Source organism: Saimiri boliviensis, chromosome 2 (genome assembly GCF_048565385.1).
Source record: "Saimiri boliviensis isolate mSaiBol1 chromosome 2, mSaiBol1.pri, whole genome shotgun sequence".
Lineage (NCBI taxonomy): Eukaryota > Metazoa > Chordata > Mammalia > Primates > Cebidae > Saimiri > Saimiri boliviensis.
In genome coordinates, this window is record NC_133450.1 from 222,953,344 (window position 1) to 222,977,275 (window position 23,932).

Here is a 23,932-nt window from a genome sequence, read left to right on the forward strand (position 1 = left end):
CTCCCATAGTGTTGAGATTACAGGCGTGAGCCACCGTGCCTGGCCAGAAATGTATTTTGCATTCATTTTCATATGACTCAACATTTTGAAGATCAGAGAATGTCATGCTCTGTGTAGTTGTTCCTGACCACTCGCAGCCTTTCCCATACTTGCTCCTGATGGTCTTTGAGTGAGATTAGTGGGGTCTTTTTTTGGTGGTGGCCAGAGGGCAGCTCATGAACTAAACCCTTCCCAGAAGGGACATTTCGAGCTGGTGTTGTCCCAGGTCAGCACATGGCCTGCATCCCTTGGTGTCTTTCTGGTGACAGAGAGAAATCAGACTTTGAGGCCCGTGCCTGACCACAAACTGGGGAAGCTCCTCTGCCCCCCATGCTGATGAGCTGGAGCCCAGGGCTTAAGCAGATTGTGGAAATGCCAAGACTCAGAGTGAGTCAGAGGTACTCTTAACGCCAGCCAGGCTGTCTGTTGTCTTTATTTCTTTAATTTTTGTGTTTGACTCAAAGTTCCCTCTGAAGCACAGCAGAGAGGAAGCAGACAACGAGGATAAAGAGTAGGTGGGGGTGTTGGAGGCTCTGCGGCTGACCTGACACCCAGGGAAGGCTTGTTTTGGAAATTTTTCACCTTCTAAGTGGCTGTTGTGGACCTTGGCTTCTGTGTGTCCCATGAATCATGTGGTATAAACTCCTCAGAAAGGATTACTGCCTGCTCTTGGGCATTGCCCAGCATTTTGAGTCATGACTGTATCGTCCTGAACCACCAGTGGGCTTGAAGGTTCTCGACCGCCTTTCACTTAGCGTGAAGTGTAGGTGTTAAGCTGATCCTTGCAGGGAGGTGGACTTGGTTTGTGTATTGGCCTCTCCACTTCCAAGCTGGGGAACTTTGGTAATTTGCTAAACTTTTCCAGGCCTGCGTGTGTCATGGGCCTGCTTCCCTCACAGAGGTCATCGTGAGATGAAGCATGAGAGGCACCCTGCTCGGCCGCTGGCACATGGTGGTCACACGATCTATGGCAATGACCAGTGCTGCTGTTTTTGTCCTTTTCAGAGTTCCAGGATCCTCCTGGGAAGTCAGCTGGGAATGAGGGGATAATCTGTCTCCTTGCTGGCCTTCCTAGTTCCTCTTTCGCTCAAAGAGGAAGGAGTACCATCTAGGGCAGGGGCAGCACCTCCTGCGCCCCATGGGGGCGTTGGCTCTTTTGCTGCTAAATCAGGGAGAGCATTGACTTGTGGGGCATTTGCATGGGCTGTGGCATTTCCTGCTTCAGTGGGCACTGGTCCTTTTCTCATCAGTAAGAAGGATTTGCCAGAACTGAGGGGCATGGTCATTTTCCTGAGAGTGAGTTGGAGGGAGAAGAATCCACAAGAGGTCAGTCTTACAGGAGCTCCTAGAGCAGGTGGACATGACATCCCCTCCCCACCCCTGTCTCCTTCTTCCCCTCTCCCCTGCAGAGGTTTCAGTCTTCATAGCTGGACCCGATTCCATAAGATGGGAGGGGGCGGAGGCGGTCTGGGCGTCTATACTTAAAGTTCTCCAGGTGATTCTGGTGCTCACCCCCATTGAGAACCATTGCTGTACAGGAATTCTCCTCCACATGAGGAGATCCATGCCTGGAAACAGAGGGGACAGGCCAAGGGCAGGCCCACTGAGCCGGGACGGGGCAGGGCTGGAAGGCAGGCCTCCTGGATCCTGTCCGGAGCCTCTTTCCTCTCCCCACGCTCATTCTTCCACCATATTTGCTTCCCCTTGTGGTGAGGTCAGAAATAGCCCGCTCAGCCTTGGTGAGCCTTTACTCCCACAGAAGCCCAGCACCCAGCCCGCCACAGCCTGTGAGCAGCAGGCTGTCGGCGTTCCTAAGTCTAGGAAAGTCTTGGGAAGAACAGTGGAGGGAGGCGCGGGACCCCAGGCTGCGACCTGCCGCCTTGCTGCTCACTGCGTCATGCTGCTTTCACCCTGTTCAGAGCGGGCTCAGCCCCGCGCGGCGTCCTGATTCATCCTGTGCATATGGTAGCACTGCTTGCAGGAGAGGCCAGGTGCTCTGGCAGTCCCCAGGTCTGCATTTGTTCCAGTTTTACTCACTGGATTCCTGCCAGAGGTGGCAGCCACTGTGACATAGTAGATGCCACATTTGGTATTGGGCTAATTCTGTATGACACTAACACTGTCACAGCAAGTAGCCAGCTGTTCACTGTGAGCCGATTACTTTCTGTGTACTGTCCCATTAATTCCCCTAGCAGCCCTAAGGGCAGGTATTGTTACTCCTGCCTTAACAGATGAAGAAATCGAGGCTCAGAGAGGGTTAGCTGACTTATCTGAGGCCACATAGCCAGTGAGCAGTAGAGTTGGAATTTGAACCCAGGATGTTCAGTTATGCAGGGCCTGGACTTTAAAGCCCCCTGCTCTTCTTTTTTTTTTGAGACAGAGTGTTGCTCTGTTGCCCAGGCTGGAGTGCAGTGGCGCAATCTCAGCTCACTGCCACCTCCGCCTCCCGGCTTCAGGCGATTCTCCTGCCTCAGCCTCCCGAGTAGCTAGGACTACTGGCCTGTGCCACCACGCCCAGCTAATTTTCTGTATTTTTAGTAGAGATGGGGTTTTACCGTGTTAGCCAGGATGGTCTTGATCTCTTGACCTTATTATCATCCTCCCACTTCAGCCTCTCAAAAGTGCTGGGATTAACAGGCATGAGCCACCGTGCCCAGCCAGTCCTCCTTTTTCTTACTCCATGAGTAAGCTCAGTCCCTGCCTCTGCTGCTTCAGCTGCGTCTGGAGCTCCAGTGTAGGGCTTGGGAGCTTCAACCCTGCCAACTGCTGTCCAATAAAGGAATGTCCTATATGTGACTGGAAATTATGTCATCACGATTGGTGGGCTTTTTTTTTAATGTTTTTTTTTTTTCCTTGTTTTACTGAGAAAGGGTCTCACTCTGTCACTCAGGCTGGGGTGCAGTGGCACAATCACAGCTCACTTTGGCCTCAGCCTCCCCTCCTACCTCAGCCTCTTAAGTAGCTGGGACTACAGGCATGTGCCACCATGTCCAGCTGATTTATGTTTATTTTTAGTAGAGACAGGGTCTCCCCATGTTGCCCAGGCTGGTCTCTCCCTCCTGGGATCAGGCGATCCTCTTGCCTCAGCTTCCCAGAGTCCTGGGATTATAGGCATGAGCCAGCCTGCTGAGTTTTGGAAACAACTGTGAGCTAGACAGCACTTGTTCCCAAGGTCCATTTGTCAGTCTTGGCACCTAGATGGCCTAGCATCTGCACGCGGTGATGTTTCTTCATTGGCGCCTGTGTAGGGCGTACAGGCTCATTTAAGGCACAGCTCATAGCCCGCCTCCCATCCAAGAGTGTCCTTCCGGAGCCTGGAGGATGTGACAGGGTGACACATGATGCCCGGGAGGTGCCAGGTGTAGCGCCTTTCTCTTCTTTGCCCTCACCCAAGCCTGGTCCTTAAGTGGTTAAGACCTGCAGTGCCTTAACCCCTTTGCTTTCGCTCAGTCCCCTCCCATCCTCATTTCCTTCCCTGTGAAAAGGACAGACCCGTCAGACTTGAGGATTCTCTCTGCTGAATTCAACTTCATTGCCTTGTTGCTCTTCCTTCTCTCCTAGCAGCCACTGAGGGGGGTCAGCCTGATGTTCACTGCTCCATCCACACCCTGATTGCTCCATATGGACGGACGTCTCACTGCCTTTTAGCGGCGCCTCCGCAGACTCTAGGTCTTTGACTCACTTGGGCTCTTATTTTTTTTTTCTCTCCATCTTTCCCCCACAGAGGGATTATTCTCAAGTGTAGACCTGATCATGGTGTTGCCCTGCCTAAAACCTTTGGGAGGCTAGTTTGAAGGTGGTTGTGACTTCTGTCAATTTTTCATAGTTGTAGATCGAATTCCTCCTTCTGCTCTTTCCCTCCTCACTGCTGCTGTTGACTAGTTTAAAAAACAAACAAAAACCAGCTGGCGGGGTTGCTCATGCCTGCAATCCTAGCACTTTGGGAAACAGACGGGAGGCCTTCTTGAGCTCAGGAATTCCAAGACCAGTCTGGGCAACATAGTGAGACTCTCTCTCTGTAAGAAGTTAGCTGGATGCAGTGGTGTGCACCTGTAGTCCCAGCTGTTTGAGAGGCTGAGTTGGGAAGATCATTTAAGTCCAGCAGGTCGAGGCTTCAGTGAACTGTGATCATGCCACAGCACTCCAGCCTGGGAGACAGAGGGAGACCCTATCTCAAAGGAAGAAAGAAAGAAAGAAAAACCTTTTAGAGCAAGATTGTCCAATCTTATGGCTTCCCTGGGCCATACTGGAAAAATAATTGTCTTGGGCCACACATAAAACACACTAACAATAGCTGATGAGCTAAAAAGAAGAATAAATAGTTGCAAAAAAAAAAAAAAAAAAAAAGTCTCATGATGTTTTAAGAAAGTTTACCAATTTGTTGGACTGCATTCAGAGCTGTCCTGGGCTGCAGGTTGGACAAGCTTTCTTTAGAGGTTCTCTGGGACCTCAAAACCAACCAGGAGCGCAAGCTCAGTCTTCTGGGCCTTACCGAATGTGGGCCTTTACTCAGCCCTGCCCCATTTCCTAGGTTTCCATATCCAGTCCAACCGCTTTGAGCTGCTTTTCCTTCCTTCCATGTGCAGCTCTCGCCTCTGAGCCTCCGCATCTGCTGTTCCCCAGCTCTCTCCCTGCCTGCCTTCTCCACCCTGGCTCACTGCCCATCTGTATTTAGGCCTTTTGGGAAGCCCTGTCTTTTACCCCGTTCCCCTGGTCTGGCTTGGAAGCCCGTGCTTACCCCTGTCAGGGCACCTTAAAACCCAGGAATGAAAACATGACACTTCTCTGTCTGGCTGATTTTCTCCGTTGAAGCAAGGCAGGAGTTTTGTTTGTCAGGACTTAGGCAAGCAAAATTCAGAGGAAACTTTTAAAGCATTTTTTATCATTTAAACCAGGCGTCCCCAAACTACGGCTCGTGTGCGGCCGCCTAAGGCCATTTATCCCCACGCCCCCCAATCACTTCAGGAAGGGGCACCTCTTTCATTGGTGGTCAGTGAGAGGAGCACAGTATGTGGCGGCCCTCCAACGGTCTGAGGGACAGTGAACTGGCCCCCTGTGTAAAAAGTTTGGGGATGCCTGATTTAAACAGTCTAACTGTTGGTGCTGTTAAGAATTGAGTGTTCTTGTTGAAGAACTGTTTACTGGTTTGGGAGGGCCGTGGTTCTGGTCATGCTGCTGGGCAGAGTACAGTGTGTGAGCTGGTCATTTCATTGTCCCCTGGCAGTGGGAACAGCAGGTGTGCGTCCAGAAAGGAACACAAGAGGTTCATCCCAGAGGGTGAAGGTTAAAATTCCTAGGAATGCGTCATGATCCATATCTGATGCTTCTCAGTTCTCATGTCTTGTCCTCTGAGAAGGCCTTCCTATCCCCCCCGTGAGGAGGAGCATCTGCTCTCAGGCCCATCGGCAGTGGCTGTGTGTGCCTGTCACTCAGTGAGTTCATAATTTGTGTTTCGGTGCCCTTCTTTCCTCACAGGATGGCAGCTGCCCGGGGGGTAGAGGGTGCAGCTGTCATGTATACTGCTGTATTGCAGAGGCTGGCTCAGAGTCGGGGCTTGGTGAGTTTGTATTGACTGAATATGGAAGAGATGAGGCCAGACACAGTGTCTCACATCTGTAATCCCAGCACTTTGGGAGGCTGAGGCAGGTGGATCACTTGAGCCTAGGAGTTAGCAACATAGTGAAACCGCATCTCTACTAAAAATACAAAAATTAGTGGGGCACGGTGGCAAACACCTATGGTCCCAGCTACTCGAAAGGCTCAAGTGAAAGGATCTTTTGAGCCTGGGAGGTCAAGGCTGCAGTGAGCTGTGATCGGGCCACTTGCACTACAGCCTGGGTGACAGAGTGAGACCTCTCTCAAAACAAACAAACAAAAACAAAACAAACAAAAAAAAAGAAAAGATGAGAACCAGAGAGATTTGATTTTTAATTTCCTTTTTCTGTTGTTTTTTGAGACTGGGTTCCTTCTGTCACCCAGCCTGGAGTGCAGTGGCATGATTTCAGCTTACGGCAACCTCAATCTCCAGTGCTCAGGCACCTCTGTTTCCCAAGTAGCTGGGGCCACAAGTGCATGCCACCACACCCAGCTATTTTTTTTTTTTTTTCTTTTCTTGGAGACAGAGTCTCACTCTGTCACCCAGGCTGGAGAGTGCAGTGGTATGATCTCAGCTCACTGCAACCACTGCCTCCCAGGTTCAAGCAATTCTGCTGCCTCAGCCTCCGAGTAGCTGGGATTACAGGCACCCACCATCATGCCCAGCTAAAAATTTTTTAAATTTTTTTTTTTTTTTTTTTGAGACGGAGTTTTGCTCTTGTTACCCAGGCTGGAGTGCAGTGGCACGATCTTGGCTCACCACAACCTCCACCTCCTGGGTTCAGGCAGTTCTCCTGCCTCAACCTCCTGAGTAGCTGGGTTTACAGGCACATGCCACCATGCCCAGCTAATTTTTTGTATTTTTAGTAGAGACGGGGTTTCACCATGTTGACCAGGATGGTCTCGATCTCTTGACCTTGCAATCCACCCGCCTCGGCCTCCCAAAGTGCTGGGATTACGGGCTTGAGCCAGTAATCTGAGCCACCGCGCCCGGCCATTTTTGTATTCTTAGTAGAGATGGGGTTTTGCCAAGTTGGTCAGGCTGATCTCAAACTCCTGACCTTAGGTGATCTGCCCACCTTGGCCTCCCAAAGTGCTGGGATTACAGGCATGAGCCACTGCCCGGCCTGTTTTTTAGTATTTTATAGGGATGGGGGTTCTACTGTGTTGCCAGGTTAGTCTCAAACTCCTGGACTCAAGCAATCCTCCTGTCTTACCCCCCGCAAAGTAGCCAGCACACCCAGCTCATTTTTAATTCTTTTTTTTTTTTAGATGGAGTCTCGCTCTGTAGCCCAGGCTGGAGTACAGTGGTGCAGTCTTGGCTTACTGCAACCTCCACTTCCTGGGTCCCGGTTCAAGCAATTCCCCTACCTCAGCCTCCCAAGCAGCTGGAATTACAGGCATGAACCACCATGCCCAGCTAATTTTTGTATTTTTTAGTAGAGACAGGGTTTCACCATGCTGGCCAGTCTGGTCTTGAACTCCTGACCTTGTGATCCACCCGCCTTGGCCTCCCAAAGTGCTGGGATTACAGGTTTGAGCCACCGTGCCTGGCCTTAATTCTTTTGAAAGATGGGTCTCACCCTGTTGCCCAGGCTAGTCTCAGATTCCTGGGCCCAAGGGATCCTCCACCTTGGCTTCCCAAAGTGTTGGATTACAGACAGGTATGAGCCACTGTGCCTGGCTGAGATTTAATTTTTTCAAAATAACAACACTGCTATAGACATTGCTAGAGAAGAAAGCTGCTGTGATTTTGTGTCTTCAGGTGTTAATGTGTGTGCCTGTATGATCTGCTGCAGCACCAGGGGCAGGTGTTCTGTCTTCTCAACCGTGAGACTTTTTGAGTACCCCCTCATTAATGCTTTTGGTTTCTCAGAGGAGGTTCTGTTAGTTGATACTCATCTCAAAGATACTTTAGGGCCTGGCGTGGTGGCTCACGCCTATAATTCAAGCACTTTGGAGGCCAAGACGGGTGGATCACCTGAGCTCGGGAGTTCAAGACCAGCCTGACCAACATGGTGAAACCCCATCTTAAAAAAAAAAAAAGAAAAAGAAAAAAAAAAAGATAATTTAGGATTCCAGGAATTTCTTTTGGAATCCTAAGCCTGAATTCTCCCCCTCCCCCCACAACTAATCATGAGCCCAAAGGAGGAGGAAGAGGAAATTTGAACCTTCACCACCCACAGTCCCATTCTTAAACTGAATCAGTAATTGAATGCTATTAAGCAAAATTAATTTCCCTCCTGCAGGAAGGTTTGTGATGAATGAAAGGATTGCTGATCTGGCAGGGAGCCAGGCTTCCCTCTGCTCATCGATATTTCAGAGCCACAGGCAGTGTCAGGAAGGTAGCTGTCCTGGCTTCGCTGACCTTGAGCATGCATGAAGATAGGATCTGGCCAGGGAGGTTGTACTGAAAGGGCTTATTACAAGTCGCTTAATGATAACTTCAGTGAAATTTGCAAAATGCACCTGTAGGTTAATTGAATTTATACCCTCAGCTAGTGGGAGACTCCCCCAGCTGGTTCTCTGGGACCAACTTGAGACTAGTCCCAGTGGAGGTCACAGCTCTGTGCAGAGCTGCAATGTTTAATGCTGGCCCTCTGGGGGGAAACATTCCTGATTTGTGGCATCTGCCAATTCCTGTGATGTCAGTATACTCCCACCATAGCCAGGTTACAGCTGCTGACCCTGGGAATCGCTGGAGCAGGCCAGCTCCAGCTCACGTCTGGGGCCACGCTGCTCCCACATTTTTTCCTGGTGATTGGAGGAGAGCCTACCCAGTGGACTTGATTCCAGAGAGATGATGTGCCTCTGAGTGGTGCTCATTTGCATTAGAGGTGGCTTCTTGACTGAGAGGGTGCCTGAATGAGGCCTGCTTTTAAAAATGAGAAGTTAACGAGCTCTTCATTTTCTTTCTTCTCTCTAGCTGCTATTAACTTAGCAAAGTTGAAACTTTTCAGACATTATTACGTCTTGGTAAGTAAAAAAAAAAAAAAATCCTCAATCTATAAATAAAATCAATTCAAAGAGTAGAGCAAATGGACTTCCAAAGAATTGGTGAAAGCACAAGATGTGCCACCTGGAGCTGAGTGGTGTGGCTTTTTTTTCTTTTCTTTTTTTTTTCTTTTGAGACAAAATCTCTCTCTGTCACCCAGGCTGGAGTGCAGTGGCACAATTTCATCTCACTGTAACTTCCGCCTCTCGGGTTCAAGTGATTCTCCCTGCCTCAGCTTCCCACGTAACTGGGATTACAGGCGCCTACCATTACACTCGGCTAATATTTGTATTTTTAGTAGAGACGGGGTTTCACCATGTTGGCCAGGCTGGTCTTGAACTTCTGACCTCAGGTGATCCTCCTGCCTCTGTCTCCCAAAGTGCTGGGATTACAGGCATGAGTCACCGTGCCTGGCCAGTGTGGCTTGCTTTTCTTCTTCTTTTTTTTTTTTTTTTTTTTTTTTAAAGACTGAGTCTCTGTTGTCTTAGGATGGACTCCAACTCCTGGGTTCAAAGGATTCTGCCGCCACGGCCACCTGAATAGCTTGGACTGCTTGTGCACACCACCATGTCTGGCTTTCATTTTATAAAATCTAGTTGTGTCTTTTAAAATGGGACATTAAATACCTGAGTTACGTCTTTTTTTTTTTTTTTTTTGAGACAGTCTCCCTCTATTTCCCAGGCTTGAGTGCAGTGGTGTAGTCTCGGCTCACTGTAACCCCAGGTTCAAGCAATTCTCCTATCTCAGCCTCCTGAGTAGCTGGGATTACAGGCACATGCCACCATGCCCAGCTGATTTTTTCCTTTTTTTTGTATTTTTTTCACCATATTGGTCATGCTGGTCTTGAACTCCTGACCTCAGGTGATCCACCCACCTTGGCCTCCCACAGTGCTGAGATTACAGGCGTGTCCAGCTGGTGAGTTGCATCTTTTTAACTTTAGTTTTAAATGTGGCTTTAAGTAGTCAGAAAAATAACGCATGCTTGATTTGAAAACAAAAACTGCAGAGGTTATTGAAACACAGCGCAAGCCCTATACAAGCCTGATCCTCCCTCTCTCCAAGGTGATTACTGTTAACAGCTTGGTAGTTATTTTTCTGGGTTTTTTTTCCTAGACATTTGCCATACATACCTGCTCCTTTGACTTGCTTTTTTTTTTTTTTTTTTTTGAGACAGGGTCTCACTCCTGTTGCCCAGGCTAGAGTACAGTGTCCTGATCTTGGCTCACTGCAGCCTCGACTTCCCAGGCTCAGGTGATTCTCCCATCTCAGCCTCCCAAGTACCAAGTAGCTGAGGCTATAGGTGCACACACACCACCATACCTGGCCAATTTTTTTTTTTTTTTTTTTTGAGATGGAGTCTCATTCTGTTGCCCATGCTGGAGTGCAATGGTGCCATCTTGGCTGACTGCAATCTCCACCTCCTGGGTTCAAGTGATTCTCCTGCCTCAGCACCCCCAGTAGCTGGGATTACAGGCACTCACTACCACGCCCAGTTAATTTTTGTATTTTTAGTAGAGATGGGGTTTTGCCATGTTGTCCAAGCTGGTTTCAAACTGCTGAGCTCAAGAGATGCACCTGTCTTGGCCTCCCAAAGTGCTGGGATTACAAGCAGGAGCCACTGCACATGGCCACTATTTTTATTCATTTAGAAAAATGGGATCACATTATCATGTTCTTCTGCAGCCGTTTTTGTTTTAGTTATTTGAGAAAACCCATTACATGTTATGGTAATAAATTTCCCTTAAAAACGGAAAGATTAAGACGGTTGTTTTAAAACCTAGAAACAGGACGCTGATGGACATGAAAAGTTGTATCAGCTGGCACCAAGAGATGGAGCTTGCTAGAAATTGTTAGGATCATAGTTTCTTGGAATATAGAAGGTACAGGCCTCCCAGAGTTAGTTTGCTTCTTGCCTCTTAAAAGAACATTTCCAAGTCTCCCCTCTGTGAGTTTGCCATTGTCACTTCGGACAGTTCCTTTGCTCAAGCAAACAGCAGACTTCAGTGGCAGAGAGGGAAGCAAGAGCAGACACTCTACTTGGGGTTGCTTTTTTCTCTTTTCTTTTTTCTTTCCCATGGGTTTTATGTCCACCAAACAGGCACCGGTCATCACAGAACCTCTGTGGTTGCATGCGGTGAGGATGAGTGGTCCTTGATGGCCAGGCCAGCTGAGCTTAGTCCCCACGCACAGGCCATGCTCTACTGGCCAGCACATTGAGTCCTTATCACCGCAAGGAGAAACGAAGGCATCCTCCCTTGCTAGAGAACTTGGTAGTATTTGTACTTCTGTGAGTGTGGACCACGAATGCTTACAGTATCTGCCAGTGAAGAGGACAGAAGTCAGTAATTTCCCTTTGTGGCTGTATTTCGCTATCACTACCGGTAAATATTCCTCAAAGCCTGAGAATAAGAAATAAGTCTTTGGAGATTGAAACCAAGGGTGTATGTCTGTGGATAGGGTGAGGAAGGGTTAACAATAACCGGACTGAAGTGTCTTGTGCTCCCCATGGGTGTGGCTGTTACCAATAACTTGGTCAGGTTGAGAAAGTGAGAAATTCTTTCAAGTGTAACTAGCCGGGTAGCCATGTCTCTCCACTGCGTGTATTAATTCACACTGTACGTGTCACATACTTTTCTTTGAATGAATCTGTTTTCTGTTTTCCTAGTTCATTTGTGAAAGGAAATTGTTAAAAGTGGTGTCCTGACTTTTATGTCGATTTGATTTCCTGTTTCTTCCCTCTTCATACAGATTGTGTGTTACATATACTTCACCAGGATCATTGCCTTTCTCCTCAAGCTCGCTGTTCCATTCCAGTGGAAGTGGCTCTACCAGGTATGCTGCTCACAGGCATAATGTCAGAGAATTTATGCCTGAGGATAAAATCTTGAAGTGTAATTTAACAGTTCTTACTAATTTGTCTGGGAATGACCACTAAGACCTTCCATCTCTTCTTTTTTTAAACTTTTTTTTAATATTTATTTTTTAGTTTTTGAGACGGCCTCACTCCGTTACCCAGACTGGAGTGCAGTGGCGCGATCTCAGCTCACTGCAACCTCCGCCTCCTGGGTTCAAGTGATTCTCCTGCCTCAGCCTCCCAAGTAGCTGGGATTATAGAGGTGTGCCATCATGCCCGCCTAGTTTTTGTATTTTCAGTAGAGACAGGGTTTTGCCGTGTTGGCCAGGCTGGCCTCAAACTCCTGACCACAGGTGATACACCCACTTTGGCCTCCCAAAGTGCTGGAATTACAGACGTGAGCCACCGCGCCCGGGCTCCTTCTGTCTCTTCTGGTCTATAATTGAGATGATCTGTTTGTCCAGAAATGCTGCTGGATTCCATGCAGAATCTGAAAATAATTGCATTCTTTTAGTTTTCAGTCTTAGAAGTCTGAAGAGAAAAGCTTCAGGCAGAGAAAGATTTGCCATGAATAATTAGAACTTAGGTGAGATGGGGTCTTTTCCTTGAGTTACAGGGCTTAGAGTAATTAGAATTCAGGCTTCCCTTCTTCTTTGCCCATTTTATTATTTCAGTAATAAAGTATCTTTGCAATAAACTGGAACTAGCTTAACTACTAGAGTAAGCCAGCAAGTGACTTTTTCTTGCATGCTATAGGGACTGTAGAAGGATGTGGGTATGTGATGCACTCTTTTTTTTTTTTTTTTTTTTTTTTTTTTTTTTTTTTTTTTTTTTTTTTTTTTTTTTTTTTTGTGATGCACTCTTAAAAGCTACCAGTGAAGACCCGTTAGAACAAAGCAGAGCACAGACTCTGAAATGTCATCCCTGGGCAGAATGCTACTAGCTGAGGCTTCAGCAGGTCTAAGGAAAATGCCCTGTAGCAGTAACCGACATTTGAGTGAAGGACCAGTGAGTGGTGGGTTGTGGGGAAATATGTCAGTTTGTTTAGTTCCATTGCTTTCTGAAGAACAGTGTTGCTAACCTCTTTATTTTGGGTGGTTATTCAACTTGCAGCTCCTGGATGAAACGGCCACACTGGTCTTCTTTGTTCTAACGGGGTATAAATTCCGTCCAGCTTCAGATAACCCCTACCTACAACTTTCTCAGGAAGAAGATGACTTGGAAATGGAGTCTGTGTAAGAAATCTTTCTTCACTTTTCCTTAGCCCTGACCCCTCTGCCTAACTAAAAGCAGCACAGTGTGAATCGGGCCGGCTGCTCTCGGCATTTCGTGGCTACAGGGGAGGTTCCTCTTTTTTTTTTTTTTTGAGACGGAGTTTTGCTCTTGTTACCCAGGCTGGAGTGCAATGGCGCGATCTCGGCTCACCGCAACCTCCGCCTCCTGGGTTCAGGCAATTCTCCTGCCTCAGCCTCCTGAGTAGCTGGGATTACAGGCACGCGCCACCATGCTCAGCTAATTTTTTTGTATTTTTAGTAGAGACGGGGTTTCACCATGTTGACCAGGATGGTCTCGATCTCTTGACCTCGTGATCCACCAGCCTCGGCCTCCCAAAGTGCTGGGATTACAGGCGTGAGCCACCACGCCTGGCTGGTTCCTCGTTTTTAAGGAAAGGAAATGGACACTGGAGCCCCAGGCTGTCTTTCTTAGTTTGAAGTACAGTAACTGCCAGTCCTTGCTGGGCCTTGTCAGGGATGATGGAACTCGCCATCTACTGAGCATCACTGGAGCCTGCTTCCAAGAACTCGGTGGCACGGACTTACGGATATGCGTGGCCCGTTCATGAGGGAAAGCAAGGAGCCCACTTTCTGTCAGGCTGCCGTCAGGTGCTTGTGTCTGAAAATGGAACCTTCTGAGTCATTTCTGAGTCTGCTAATGATCCTCAAAGATCCTCTATCGTCAGATAACTATGTGGCTTTTCACAGCAATGACTTTGACCTATATTCAAGCACTAATCCGAGTCACGGAGTGAGTGATTCTAGGGTCCTATTTTCTGGGAAAGGGCAATCATTGTCTGGAAAAATGAATAGTGATTAAGCATATTTGCTTGTTAACTCTGAAATGTGATAAGCCAGGTCAGTTGCTGTGTTTGATGATTAGCCCAAGGTGGAGTGTTCTCTTCTTGTTTCACTGGGTTCTGCCCCCAGCCCTGGCAGCCTTTGAATTCTTCTCAATTCGGAGGCAGAGACTGGCCCATGCTAGCCTCTGCTTGACTGTCAGCAGGTCAGACAGCATGGGACAGCTCTCTGTGCTCAGCTCCAGGGCAACAGGACATGGAAGGCAGGTCCTGCCAAGGACCCCAAACAGCCTCTCCCCATGCAGAGAAGACAGTGGAGAGGAGTGCAGGAGGACGGTCAGCTGCCTTTCCCTCAAGCAGCAGGATCTCAGCAAGTGTCTCTTGGTTGAGGAGGCACACATGTGTCTGTCTGGTAACCAGCAGCATCAGGAAATAACCTAAAACATGTTGTATGTGTGATTCCCCTGCTGGGAGCCTTTTGCTTGGTGCCTCTGCGTTCTGCAGGCTTCCTCGGACAGGCAGCTAGAAGCCGAGTGGCTGGGTCACGGCGTCTTCTCCTTTACGCCGTTGCACTCCACAGTGGTCATGGGGGTGCCCGCTGCCCACACCCTTTCCCTCAGCCATCACCTCTTGGAGCCTGGATACATTATGAAGATGTTTTAGTTTCATGGCAAAATTTTTTTAAAATTTTGTTTTGGTGCTTGTTTTCTCTCTGACAGACAGGAGAGAGACCTGCTGACAGCCAAGCAGAGTCTAGCATGGGCCAGTGCGGACCACGCGGCTGCTCTCAGTGCAGCCATTACCCCACCAGTCCTGCCACAGCTTCTCTGTCTGGGCCTGGGAATGAGGGTGCAGTCCAAAGTAACACTGACCTTCTGTCTCTTTCCCCTTCTGTTTCTTTGACCATCTCTCTTCAGGCCTACCAATTTTGGCAACAGAAGTTATCGGTAAATAATCAGCAAGTTAAAAGTATTGGATGTGATTTCTATTTTCAAACTTCGTAGCCGCCTCCTAGGCTCTGTGTATCCTCAGTGATGTGAATGACTTGTCATCTTGAGGAGTGAGAATGGAAAGAAGTGTTTGGTGTGTGGGTTTCTGGCCAGGAGGTTTTCTCCCTGGGGTTCCATTCCAGAATGCTGTCCGCATGGTTGCTGTTCACCCTTCACAACTCCCTGCATTCTCTCAGCTGGGCGGGGAACAAACGTGGAAACGGGGATTGGAAACTAATAGAATTGTCTCTTCACCGGGTCACCCCACATTTCCTGAAAACACTTTGTAGTTAGAGAAATGGATGTATCCATGGACCACTTAGGCCCAAGCCACATTTGATTGCAGTCTTGTGTGGCAGAAGAAACCTGTGTCCCATTTGGCACTTTTGGTTGCAAGCACAGAGACTTGGGGGTTACAGTTTCGACGGAAGGAAGGAATGCTTCTCTGCGGCGTAGTTGCTGATCGGATGTTGGCCCTTCAGCTGTTTGCCTCTTAAGTGCTTGCACCAAAACTAGGACACCCAGTGAGGTGCCTGTGAAGCTGCTGAAGCCCCACCGCCATGTGTCTCTGCCAGGGAGGCTCTCAGGTGTTGATCTGACCCCGGTTTCTCTTCTCCCTGCAGCAGAGCTTGAGCTCCCAGGAGCATTGCTGGCACCCCATCTGCAGAGGACTAGCCAGGCTTCCCCACAGCATGGGGACCCAGGTGTTCCTTCAGCTTCCCGGAGGCTTGCTGGGCAAACAGGCTGCAGTGCCCACCCCACCCTGGGTATCTGCCATCAGGTTTCTTCCTCTCCTTGAGTTCATTCCTGCCGCTCCCAGTCCTGGGCACATGCTGAAGCTCCATGTCACCTGCCCTGCCTATGACCCCCTCCTGTGCTCCCACATGCCCTTAACTTCTGTTCTCCCTTTTCTCCCAGGACTCACCCTCACGAAGCCTAGGGCTGCCTCTGCCCCTCGCTGTCCCCAGCCCCTCCTGAATGCCAGGTGCCTCTGTCCTCCTGCTCCCTGTCACCTCAGACTTGAAGCAGCACTCTTCCTGTTTCACACCGAGCTGGCCCCGCCCCAGCATTCCCACAGGCCTTGGCGGCACTGACATCTGCCCAGTCTCCCGCAGCCATGGCTGAAACACGTCCGTCTTGCTCAGCCCATGTGGAGCACTGACCACGTCTTGAAGGCCTCACTTTGTGCCTCTCACCCCAGCCCCACCCTGCGTCTTTGTCTCGTGCCTGGGGTTTGTGATGGCTGGCCTCTTTACCCCCGATCCTCTCCCCTTCCTCTCCATCCTTTTATTCCCTGGAGACAAGGTCTTATTCTGTCGCCCAGGCTGGAGTGCAGTGGCACTATCACAGCTCACTGCAGCCTTGACCTCCCTGGGCTCAGGCAGTCCTTCCACCTCAGCCTCCTCAGTAGCTGGGACCACAGATGCGCGCCACCATGCCCAGCTAATGTTTTTGTATTTTTTTGGAGAGACAGGGTTTTGCTATGTTGCCTAGGCTGCTCTCAAATTCCTGGGCTTAAGCGATCCTCCCGTTTCAGTCACCCAAAGTGCTGGGAATGCTGGTGTGAGCTGCCTTGGGAATACAGGTGCGCCAGCCATTCCTGTCTGTTCTTCTGAGCTCTAGAAACACCTGTAGAGTGTTTTTGCAATGCCGGCTTCCTGGCTGCGCCCCTGGAGACTCTGACTCTCACTTCAGAATCTGTGCTTTTCTCACTCCCCAGGGCAGTCTGAGCAGGAGGCGGGGCTGAGAACCCCTGCGGTAAGAATCAGGGTCATCTTTGGGTGACCAGGCAGACTGGGCCCTCGACAGCCCTGCCGTCCTGTGTCCACCCATGCCTCTCTTCCTGCCACTCTTTTGCAGACTGGCTGGAGGTATTAAATATATATACTGTAGGCTGGGTGCGGTGGCTCATGCCTGTAATCCCAGCACTTTGGGAGGCTGAGGCAGGTGGATCACCTGAGGTCAGGAGTTCGAGACCAGCCTGGCCAACATGGTGAAACCCCTTCGAGCAAGACGTCCATTTTTTTCCCCTCTGTGACCTAGCACAAGGCCTGTCTTGAAGAATGAAAGTTGTTTTCTCTCTTGGCCCACCATGTGGAGAGGAGTATTTTCTTAGAGAAGGATAGGTAGAACGTGTTTTCCCCGAGTCTACTGTCTGAGCCGTACCCGGGTCACAGGGAAGGTGCTTTACCGCTTAGTGTCAGTGTGCACTGAATTACTTGTCCTGTTTAACAAGATGCAGTGATCATGGGACAGTGCATGATTACTGGAGTGTTTCTGGAAGACGTGGGGTCGCATTTCTTTGTGGTCTAAGTAGCTGTGGAGAGGCATGGGGCTACTGCGGAGCTCAGGGCAGGGGGTTCTCTGGCATGTGCAGAGGCCCCACCCCCTGTGTCTTTGTCTAGAGAAGGTCCCTTCAGGAGCAGCCTGCACATGGATCCCTCCTGGGGGGAGTGTCTTCCTAAGGAGGCCAGGCCTGAGACAGGAGCCAGCTGGCAGGAAGTGACGCTGGGCAGCTTCAGCTGAGGCATGTTCCTTCGTCTTGGGGTATGCTTTTAGACTCACAGCATCTGTGGGATCTGGCCACATGCCTTGTCCCAACTTTGCTGTAAGTACAAATAACCAGTGAGTCTGAAGGACTCATTTGAGAAAGGTCTCAACCTGGGGCGGCGGGGAGGGATTCTTTGTGCTCGGGTGCGGTAGCACCTTGGTGGCAAGAATGAAGAGATGAGGAAGAGGGGGAGGTTTTCTTCCCTTACCCCATACACACATGTACCTACCATGAGGTCCAGCTGCACGCACTCTAGATGGGTCATATATAAGGCCCCTTTGTCACCATCTGTAGGGAAAGGGGTGAGGTAGTTGGCAGGGGATGGGTTGGGTCCTTGGAGAGAGTGTTGAGTTAGTTGCTTGATTTTACTGGTGAGGAACTTTCTTCTGGTCCACAGTGGGGAGCGCAAGTCCTCATTGTTTCCCGGAGTGCAGGGGAGATGATGGGCCCAGTGGCTTTGGACCCGGTATCTCTCCCTAGTTCTCCCGGTACTTAAAGAGCCACGCAGTTCCCGCACAGACCAGCCCACCTTCTGTGAGGCAAGAGCTCATCCTCTCGAGAAGGTGGGGCCCGTGCATGTGATTGCTTCTGCTGGAAAGGGCCGCCTTGCTTAGCTCCTCACGCCCTGTGAGACCAGCAACCTTCCATTCTTAATTCTCGAATTTAGTGAATGGCTCCATGGAGCTTCCTCACAGCCAGGCACCGGCAGACGGAGCCCGGGGAGCTCACAGAGTGGAGGCCGAGGCCACACACCAACGCACAGCCACATGACCTGGCCCCAGCCTGCAGAAGACAGCCAGTTCTCTGTCTGCATGGCCGAAGAATCTGTGGTCCTAGAAGGTTCTTCTCAACCTGTGATTCTGTCCCCTGGCTCAGAAATGATCCATTGTGGCTGGTTATTAAAATGTGTGGTTGGCTAATGAGCTTCCTTTTCTGAACGTCAGTTAAGACTCAGATTTCAGTCTCATAACCATAACTGTCACATATCTGTGCGCCATAAAAATGACACAAGCTGTGACACAAAGATTCATGACGATTGTGATAATGAGCACTTTGGAGAATCTTGTTTTCCCTCATGACAGTTCTGAAAAGTGAGAATTATTTATTATACTTAAGCATAGAGAGGTCAAGGGACTTGGCCAAGGTTGTACAGCTGGTAAGGAACAGGCCAGGAATCAAACTTAGATTTGTGTATTTCGAAAACTGACACCCATCATCAGTCCTAACCACCGTGCTGTGGTGGAGACGGCGTTTTACACTAAGAGACTGTGAGATGTTCCTTATCTTCTTTTTCTTTCCTTGTTTAGCGTGACAACATCTGGGGTGATGGAAAATATGAAGAAAGTCAAGAAGGTGACCAACGGCTCCGTGGAGCCCCCGGGCGAGTGGGAAGGCACCGTGTGACAGAGTCGACCTCGAGGATGGCACTGTCCAAGGAAACTTTTATTCATAGCCCTATTGGAGAGCGAGAGCAGCTCCTACAGTGAACTATTGGCACTCTGACAGTGACACCAGGGCACGTGGCTGGGAGCACAGTGCCGCAGAAACCTGACTTTGTACTCTTCTTTTATGGAAACTGGATCTGTGGCTGGTTAGAGGCAGCCGGAGTCCTCCTTCAGGTGGGAGTGGGAGGAGGGGCACAGAGAGGAGGAGAGGAAGAGAAAAGGAATTACTCATTTTAAATTTAGGTTTCTTTTTTTGTTCTTCATTTGGAGGCTCTAAGGTATATGCAGTTGTGACCCCACGTGTTGGGCAGTGGTGAGGACAGCAGGTGGAGGGGCAGGAAGGTGTGAGGTGTCTGTCTGATGCTTTAGGAAATATCTGTAAGGACACCGGGACTTAGGAAGGAGGAAGGGGAGAGGGTGCCGTTGCCTCTTCAGGAGACAAATATGAATGAAAACAGGTGATTTTTAGAAAGCAGAGTCAAAACCCAGCTTCAGATGTAGCACCTGTCCCAGGATTCCTGCCCTGAGCATTGCCCAGACCCTGAGAGTGACTGGGACAGCCGCTCCTGAGGCCCAGTGGCCTTCTTTCCAACAGGAATAGGAGGCTATGATGTCACTGTCAGGTCATGCCTGTGGTACAGTCCAGGTGGTGGGAGGGGGTTTTCTGATTTACATGTTGCCTGATGGATGGAAAGAAACATTTTTAAGCTCAAAAAGCATTAGCCTCTGGAGTTCCGTAGACATTCACTCCCTGACTGCCCAGAGCACCCCGTCTCATTTCCCTTCACGCCTGTGGCTCTGTTTTGTGTGATCAGAATTTGGGAGGAAATGGAAAGGAGTTTTCCTTAAGGAGCAGCTGGGGCACAATAGGTCGTATTTAAGCCAATACTTAAGTCCAAGCAAATCATCCCCATTAAAAAGCTGCTTGTGTAGGCTAGTAGGATGTCTAAATAGATGAATGCAACAGACTTGGTCCCCATAGTCCAAGAGTATGTATGTGAAGAAAGGGAGCACGATTCAACAGTTTCACTCAGGGATTTGGGGATGGTGAACTATTCACAGAAACGCAGTGAAGTTCCCTTCCACACTTTGAGAGCCTGGGAATGAACACAGAGCTGCCTAAAGTGAGCAGTAGTGCAGCTCAGAGAGAAAAGCATTTGAATAGTGGGACAAGCTCAAAAGGTCATTTGTGACTGAGGGCTTAAAAGGAGACCAAATCATGGCCCCATCAGGGATGCTTCTTAATGCCTAGGGGGCCAGCTAGGTAGGGTTGCTTCCAGAAGCTGGAGCCCACCCCTGCCTTGGCTTGTCGGAGAGCCATACTTGTAGGGGGAACTGGGACTTAGCGGGTTGATACTCGTGGTCTCTGGGAATTGTTTTCTCATCTTTGGCTTAGAAGGGTCAGTGAGAAACCACAGGGTATGAGGTGGCACTCAGGTCACAGGTTTGGGAACCTGAAAAAGTCTCCATTCAGAAAACGGTTGTTTCCCTCTCCCGTGCCATTTTCTCTTCCTGAATGACTAATGAGGAAGCGGGTGTTCTTTTTCTGCACTTTGGTTTGCCATCTGGGTGCTTAGGGTGCTCTGGAGGTGCGAGCTGCCTTCTGAGGCAGGTGCTCCTGGAGGCTGCAGTGGATGAATAGCACGCCCCTCCCCAGGCCACGGGTGCTCACCTGTCGGCAGGTATTTTAGGGGGCATCCGTGTCTTCCCAACTTCAGGAGAAGAGTAAACGTGCCCTAAGTGTTCACTTCTGGACCCTTTTAAAGTTAACTCGGGACTGGACATAACAAAATATGGCAGAGCCCAGCAACCAGAGAGCTTAAACAACAGGAATTTATTTTCTCGTGATCTGGAGCTGGAAGTCCAAGATCAAGGTGCTGTCAGGCTTGCTTTCTTCTGAGGCCTCTCTTCTTGGCTTGCAAATGCCACCTTCTCACTGTGTGGACATCGTTGTCCCTCTGAGTGTGCCTGTGTCTGGTGTCTCCTGGTGTTTCCAAATTTCCTGTTCTTATAAGGACACCAGTCAGATTGGATCAGGGCACACCCTAGTGACCTTGTTTTAACTTAATTGCCTCTTTAAAGACCTAGCTCCAAACACACTCACATTCTAAGGTACTGGTAAAAAATGAATTCAACATATGAATTTGGTAAGGGGCAGGGTTGGGGCAGAGCTACAGTGGAACCCGTAACAGGCACCTACCACTAGGGGTGTCCAATCTTTTTGTTCCATGAGTCACATTGAAAGAAGTAGTATTGTCTTGAGCCACACATAAAATACACTAACACTAAAAGTAACTGATGTGCTAAAAAAAAATCTTAAGCAAATCTCGTAGTGTTTTAAGAAAGTTGGCTGGGTGCAGTGGCTCACACCTGTAATCCCAGCACTTTTCAGAGGCTGAGATGGGCAGATCACCTGAGGTCAAGAGTTTGAGACCAGCCTCTCCAACATGGTGAAATCCTGTCTCTACTAAAAATACAAAAATAGCCAGGCATCATGGCACGTACCTGTAGTTCTAGCTACTTGGGAGGCTGAGGCAGGAGAATCACTTGAACTCAGGAGGTGAAGGTTGCAGTGAGCCGAAATCACACTATTGCACTCCAGCTGGGCAACAAGAGCAACTCTGTCTCAAAAAAAAAAAAAGGGAAAGTTTATGAATTTGTATTGGGCTACATTCAAAGCCATCTTAGGCTACATGTGGCCCATGGGCCACTGGTTGGAGAAGCTCACTCTGGTCTCCGACCGTACAGCAGGAAAATGTTGAACAATACAAGTCTGATCTGCAAGAGCTTAGAGTCGGTGGAAGGCAAGAGACAAATAATTCTTTATTTGTACGTTTATGAGTAAGGCACTGCCTGCTGCCTGTGGTTATCAAAGCGAGGTCCAGCGTGGAGCAGCAGCAGGAGAGATACCTGGAGTCTTATTAGAAATGTACATTCTCAGGGCACATCCCTGATCCACTGAATCTTAAAGTCTGAGTCTGGGGAAGGACCTGCAATCATGTTTTAAGATGCAGTGTAGGCTGTTCTCTGGATGAAGTTTAAGAATAATTGTTGGAGAGGGTATGAGAATGGGTTGGATGCAGTATCTGCCAGGTAACAGATGGGCACATGGGCTCAAGAGTTAGACAATTGTAGATTCCTATCTCAAGCCAGAGAGACTGAGTTCCAATCCCTGCTCTGTTCCTGATACCAACCTAAATAGCAGGGAGAGTCTAAAAGAAAATGATGTCTATATGGGAATAGAAAAAATAATTACAATTGGAAATTAATTTTCTCACAGTTTTGGAGGCTGGAAGTCCAAAATCAAAGTTTTGGCAGGTTTGGTTTCTCCTGGGGCCTCTCTCCTTGGCTCATAGACACCACCTTCTCACTGCGTCCCCACATGGCTTTTTCTCTGTGCTCATACATCCCTGGTGTCTCCTCTTCTTTGTAGGGTCACTGTTCAGATTGGATTAGGACCCACACTATTGGCCTTATTTTATTTTAATTACCTCTCTAAAGGCCCCATCACCCATGCAGTTGCATTCTGAGGTTCTGGGAGTTAGGGATTCAACAGATGAATGTTTTGGGGGGACACAATTCAGTTCATAACACTGGGAAAGAACGTAATAACATAGGCTGGGTGTTGCGGCTCGTGCCTGTAATCCCAGCCCTTTGAGAGGCCAAGGCAGGTGGATCATCAGAGGTCAGGAGTTCAAGACTAGCCTGGCCAATATGGTGAAATCCCCTCTCTAGCAAGAAATACAAAAATAAGCCAGGCATGGTGATGTTTGCCTGTAATCCCAGCTACTTGGAAGGCTAAGGCAAGAGAATCGCTTGAACCCGGGAGGTGGAAGTTGCAGTGAGCTGAGATAGCGCCGCTGCATTCCAACCTGGGCGACAGAGTGGCACGCTGTCTTAAAAAAATAAATAAATAAAAAAGCCTGACGTAGACTATGTTTAACTGTAAAATCAGGTGAAATAAGAACCAAAATCTCAGGCATAAAGCCTCCTCCCTTCTTCCCCATAAGATTCAAGTTAAGAGCTCAGGGCCAGTTTTGCACCTACCTTAATTATGTTCCCATGCCAATAAACAGTAGATGTTTCCCTCCCTTCACTTACCTTTTCTAGTTGTTTAGGGGCATGTTAGAGCCACACTCTGACAGTGATCACATATCTTAGATTTTTGTGGATAATCATGATTTTAAACGTTTCTGTCTGGTTGTCCACCTAAGATCATGTCATTTTCATACAACAGGGAAATTTGGTTTATAAATTATGGCCACAGTGCCTGCTGCACTTAAGATGGCAACTTGGAGGGGTGGGGAGGGAGTGGCAGGTGACGAGGGCAAAGCCAGCAGACAAAGAGGAGCAGAGAAAATCTGTAGCTCTAGAACAATCCCGGGATAACAATAGTTCACTGTAGCGGCAAGCGCTAGTCTCTAGTTTACTGATAACTATTTCTCAAAGAGTCTACTAGAAGGAACACTGAATCCACAATTTTCTAGCTGTAACATGGAAATTTTAATACCTGTTCATTTTCTTTGAAGGTTATTTCAAGAAGGAATGCTAATGCCAATAAAGCCCTTTAACAATGAACTGAAGTAAGTTGGAAAGTATCACTTTTGCTCTCAAACACTCTTCATAGCTACCAAGCAGTGGCTCTACGTACACTGGAGTGTCTCTGAATGCTGGAAGTATAAAATGATCCTCTTTATACCTGCAAAGTATTGTGCCATGTATGCAGATGATTAGGGGCCAGCTCTCAGGCCTCACCTGGGAGCCACTGCCTGAGAGGCTCAAATCGATACACATTACAGCATCCACAAGGGTCTTTGGCAAACGCCTATGGATTACTTTGCTGAAGGCATTTGTTAATTGGACAGCAGACCCTGAGTGGCAGGAACAATGCACTTGTCAGCTGGGAAAAGTTCCTTCAAAAATCAACAGATGCAAGCGAACCGGTCTCAGTGGTGAGGGAGGGCTGATTAGAATGTGGCTTGTATTTTGGACAATAAACTCTATTTATGATAGTCTCCCGGTCATTAAAAATCTCTGCTAAGGGAAAATGGAGGCTATTAACTTCTTTGGAAAAAAACCACAGGGGAAGAGAGATCATTTGTTTTGTAAGCAGAAGGGAAGGTTCTGCTCAATAAAGATCAATTAAACATCTATGTTAAAAGGCTGCTTGGGAGCCGGTGCCAATAGAAATTCTGCCATATTAGGCCCATGCCACTTCATTCCCTCCACCCTTCCCCATCTCTGTATTTTGCTCTGGGGAAAATTTTAAGAGGACACTGGCTATTGTAATTGCAATAAGGTGACCTAGCTCTCACATCTATGGCTGAATGATCTTTGATGCTGAATTACTTCTCATGCGTTCAGCAGGGGCATCCCCAGACATCAGCAGG

General features: G+C 48.7%; 1 protein-coding gene across 6 annotated transcripts in view; it reads left to right on the forward strand.

Moving 5' to 3' along the window:
* GPR107 (G protein-coupled receptor 107) overlaps positions 1 to 23,693 on the forward strand; it is an 80,231-nt gene extending 56,538 nt beyond the window's left edge. For 5 of the 6 annotated variants that reach the window (XM_074395469.1, XM_039475142.2, XM_039475143.2 and 2 more), the window contains 4 exons: positions 8,561 to 8,610; positions 11,378 to 11,461; positions 12,597 to 12,718; positions 18,405 to 23,693. In XM_074395469.1, the coding sequence (XP_074251570.1) occupies positions 8,561 to 8,610; positions 11,378 to 11,461; positions 12,597 to 12,718; positions 18,405 to 18,501 (353 nt within the window). In that variant the 3' untranslated portion in view covers positions 18,502 to 23,693. The other variant, XM_074395468.1, reaches the window with a different exon arrangement.
* Positions 23,694 to 23,932: the final 239 nt, after the last annotated feature.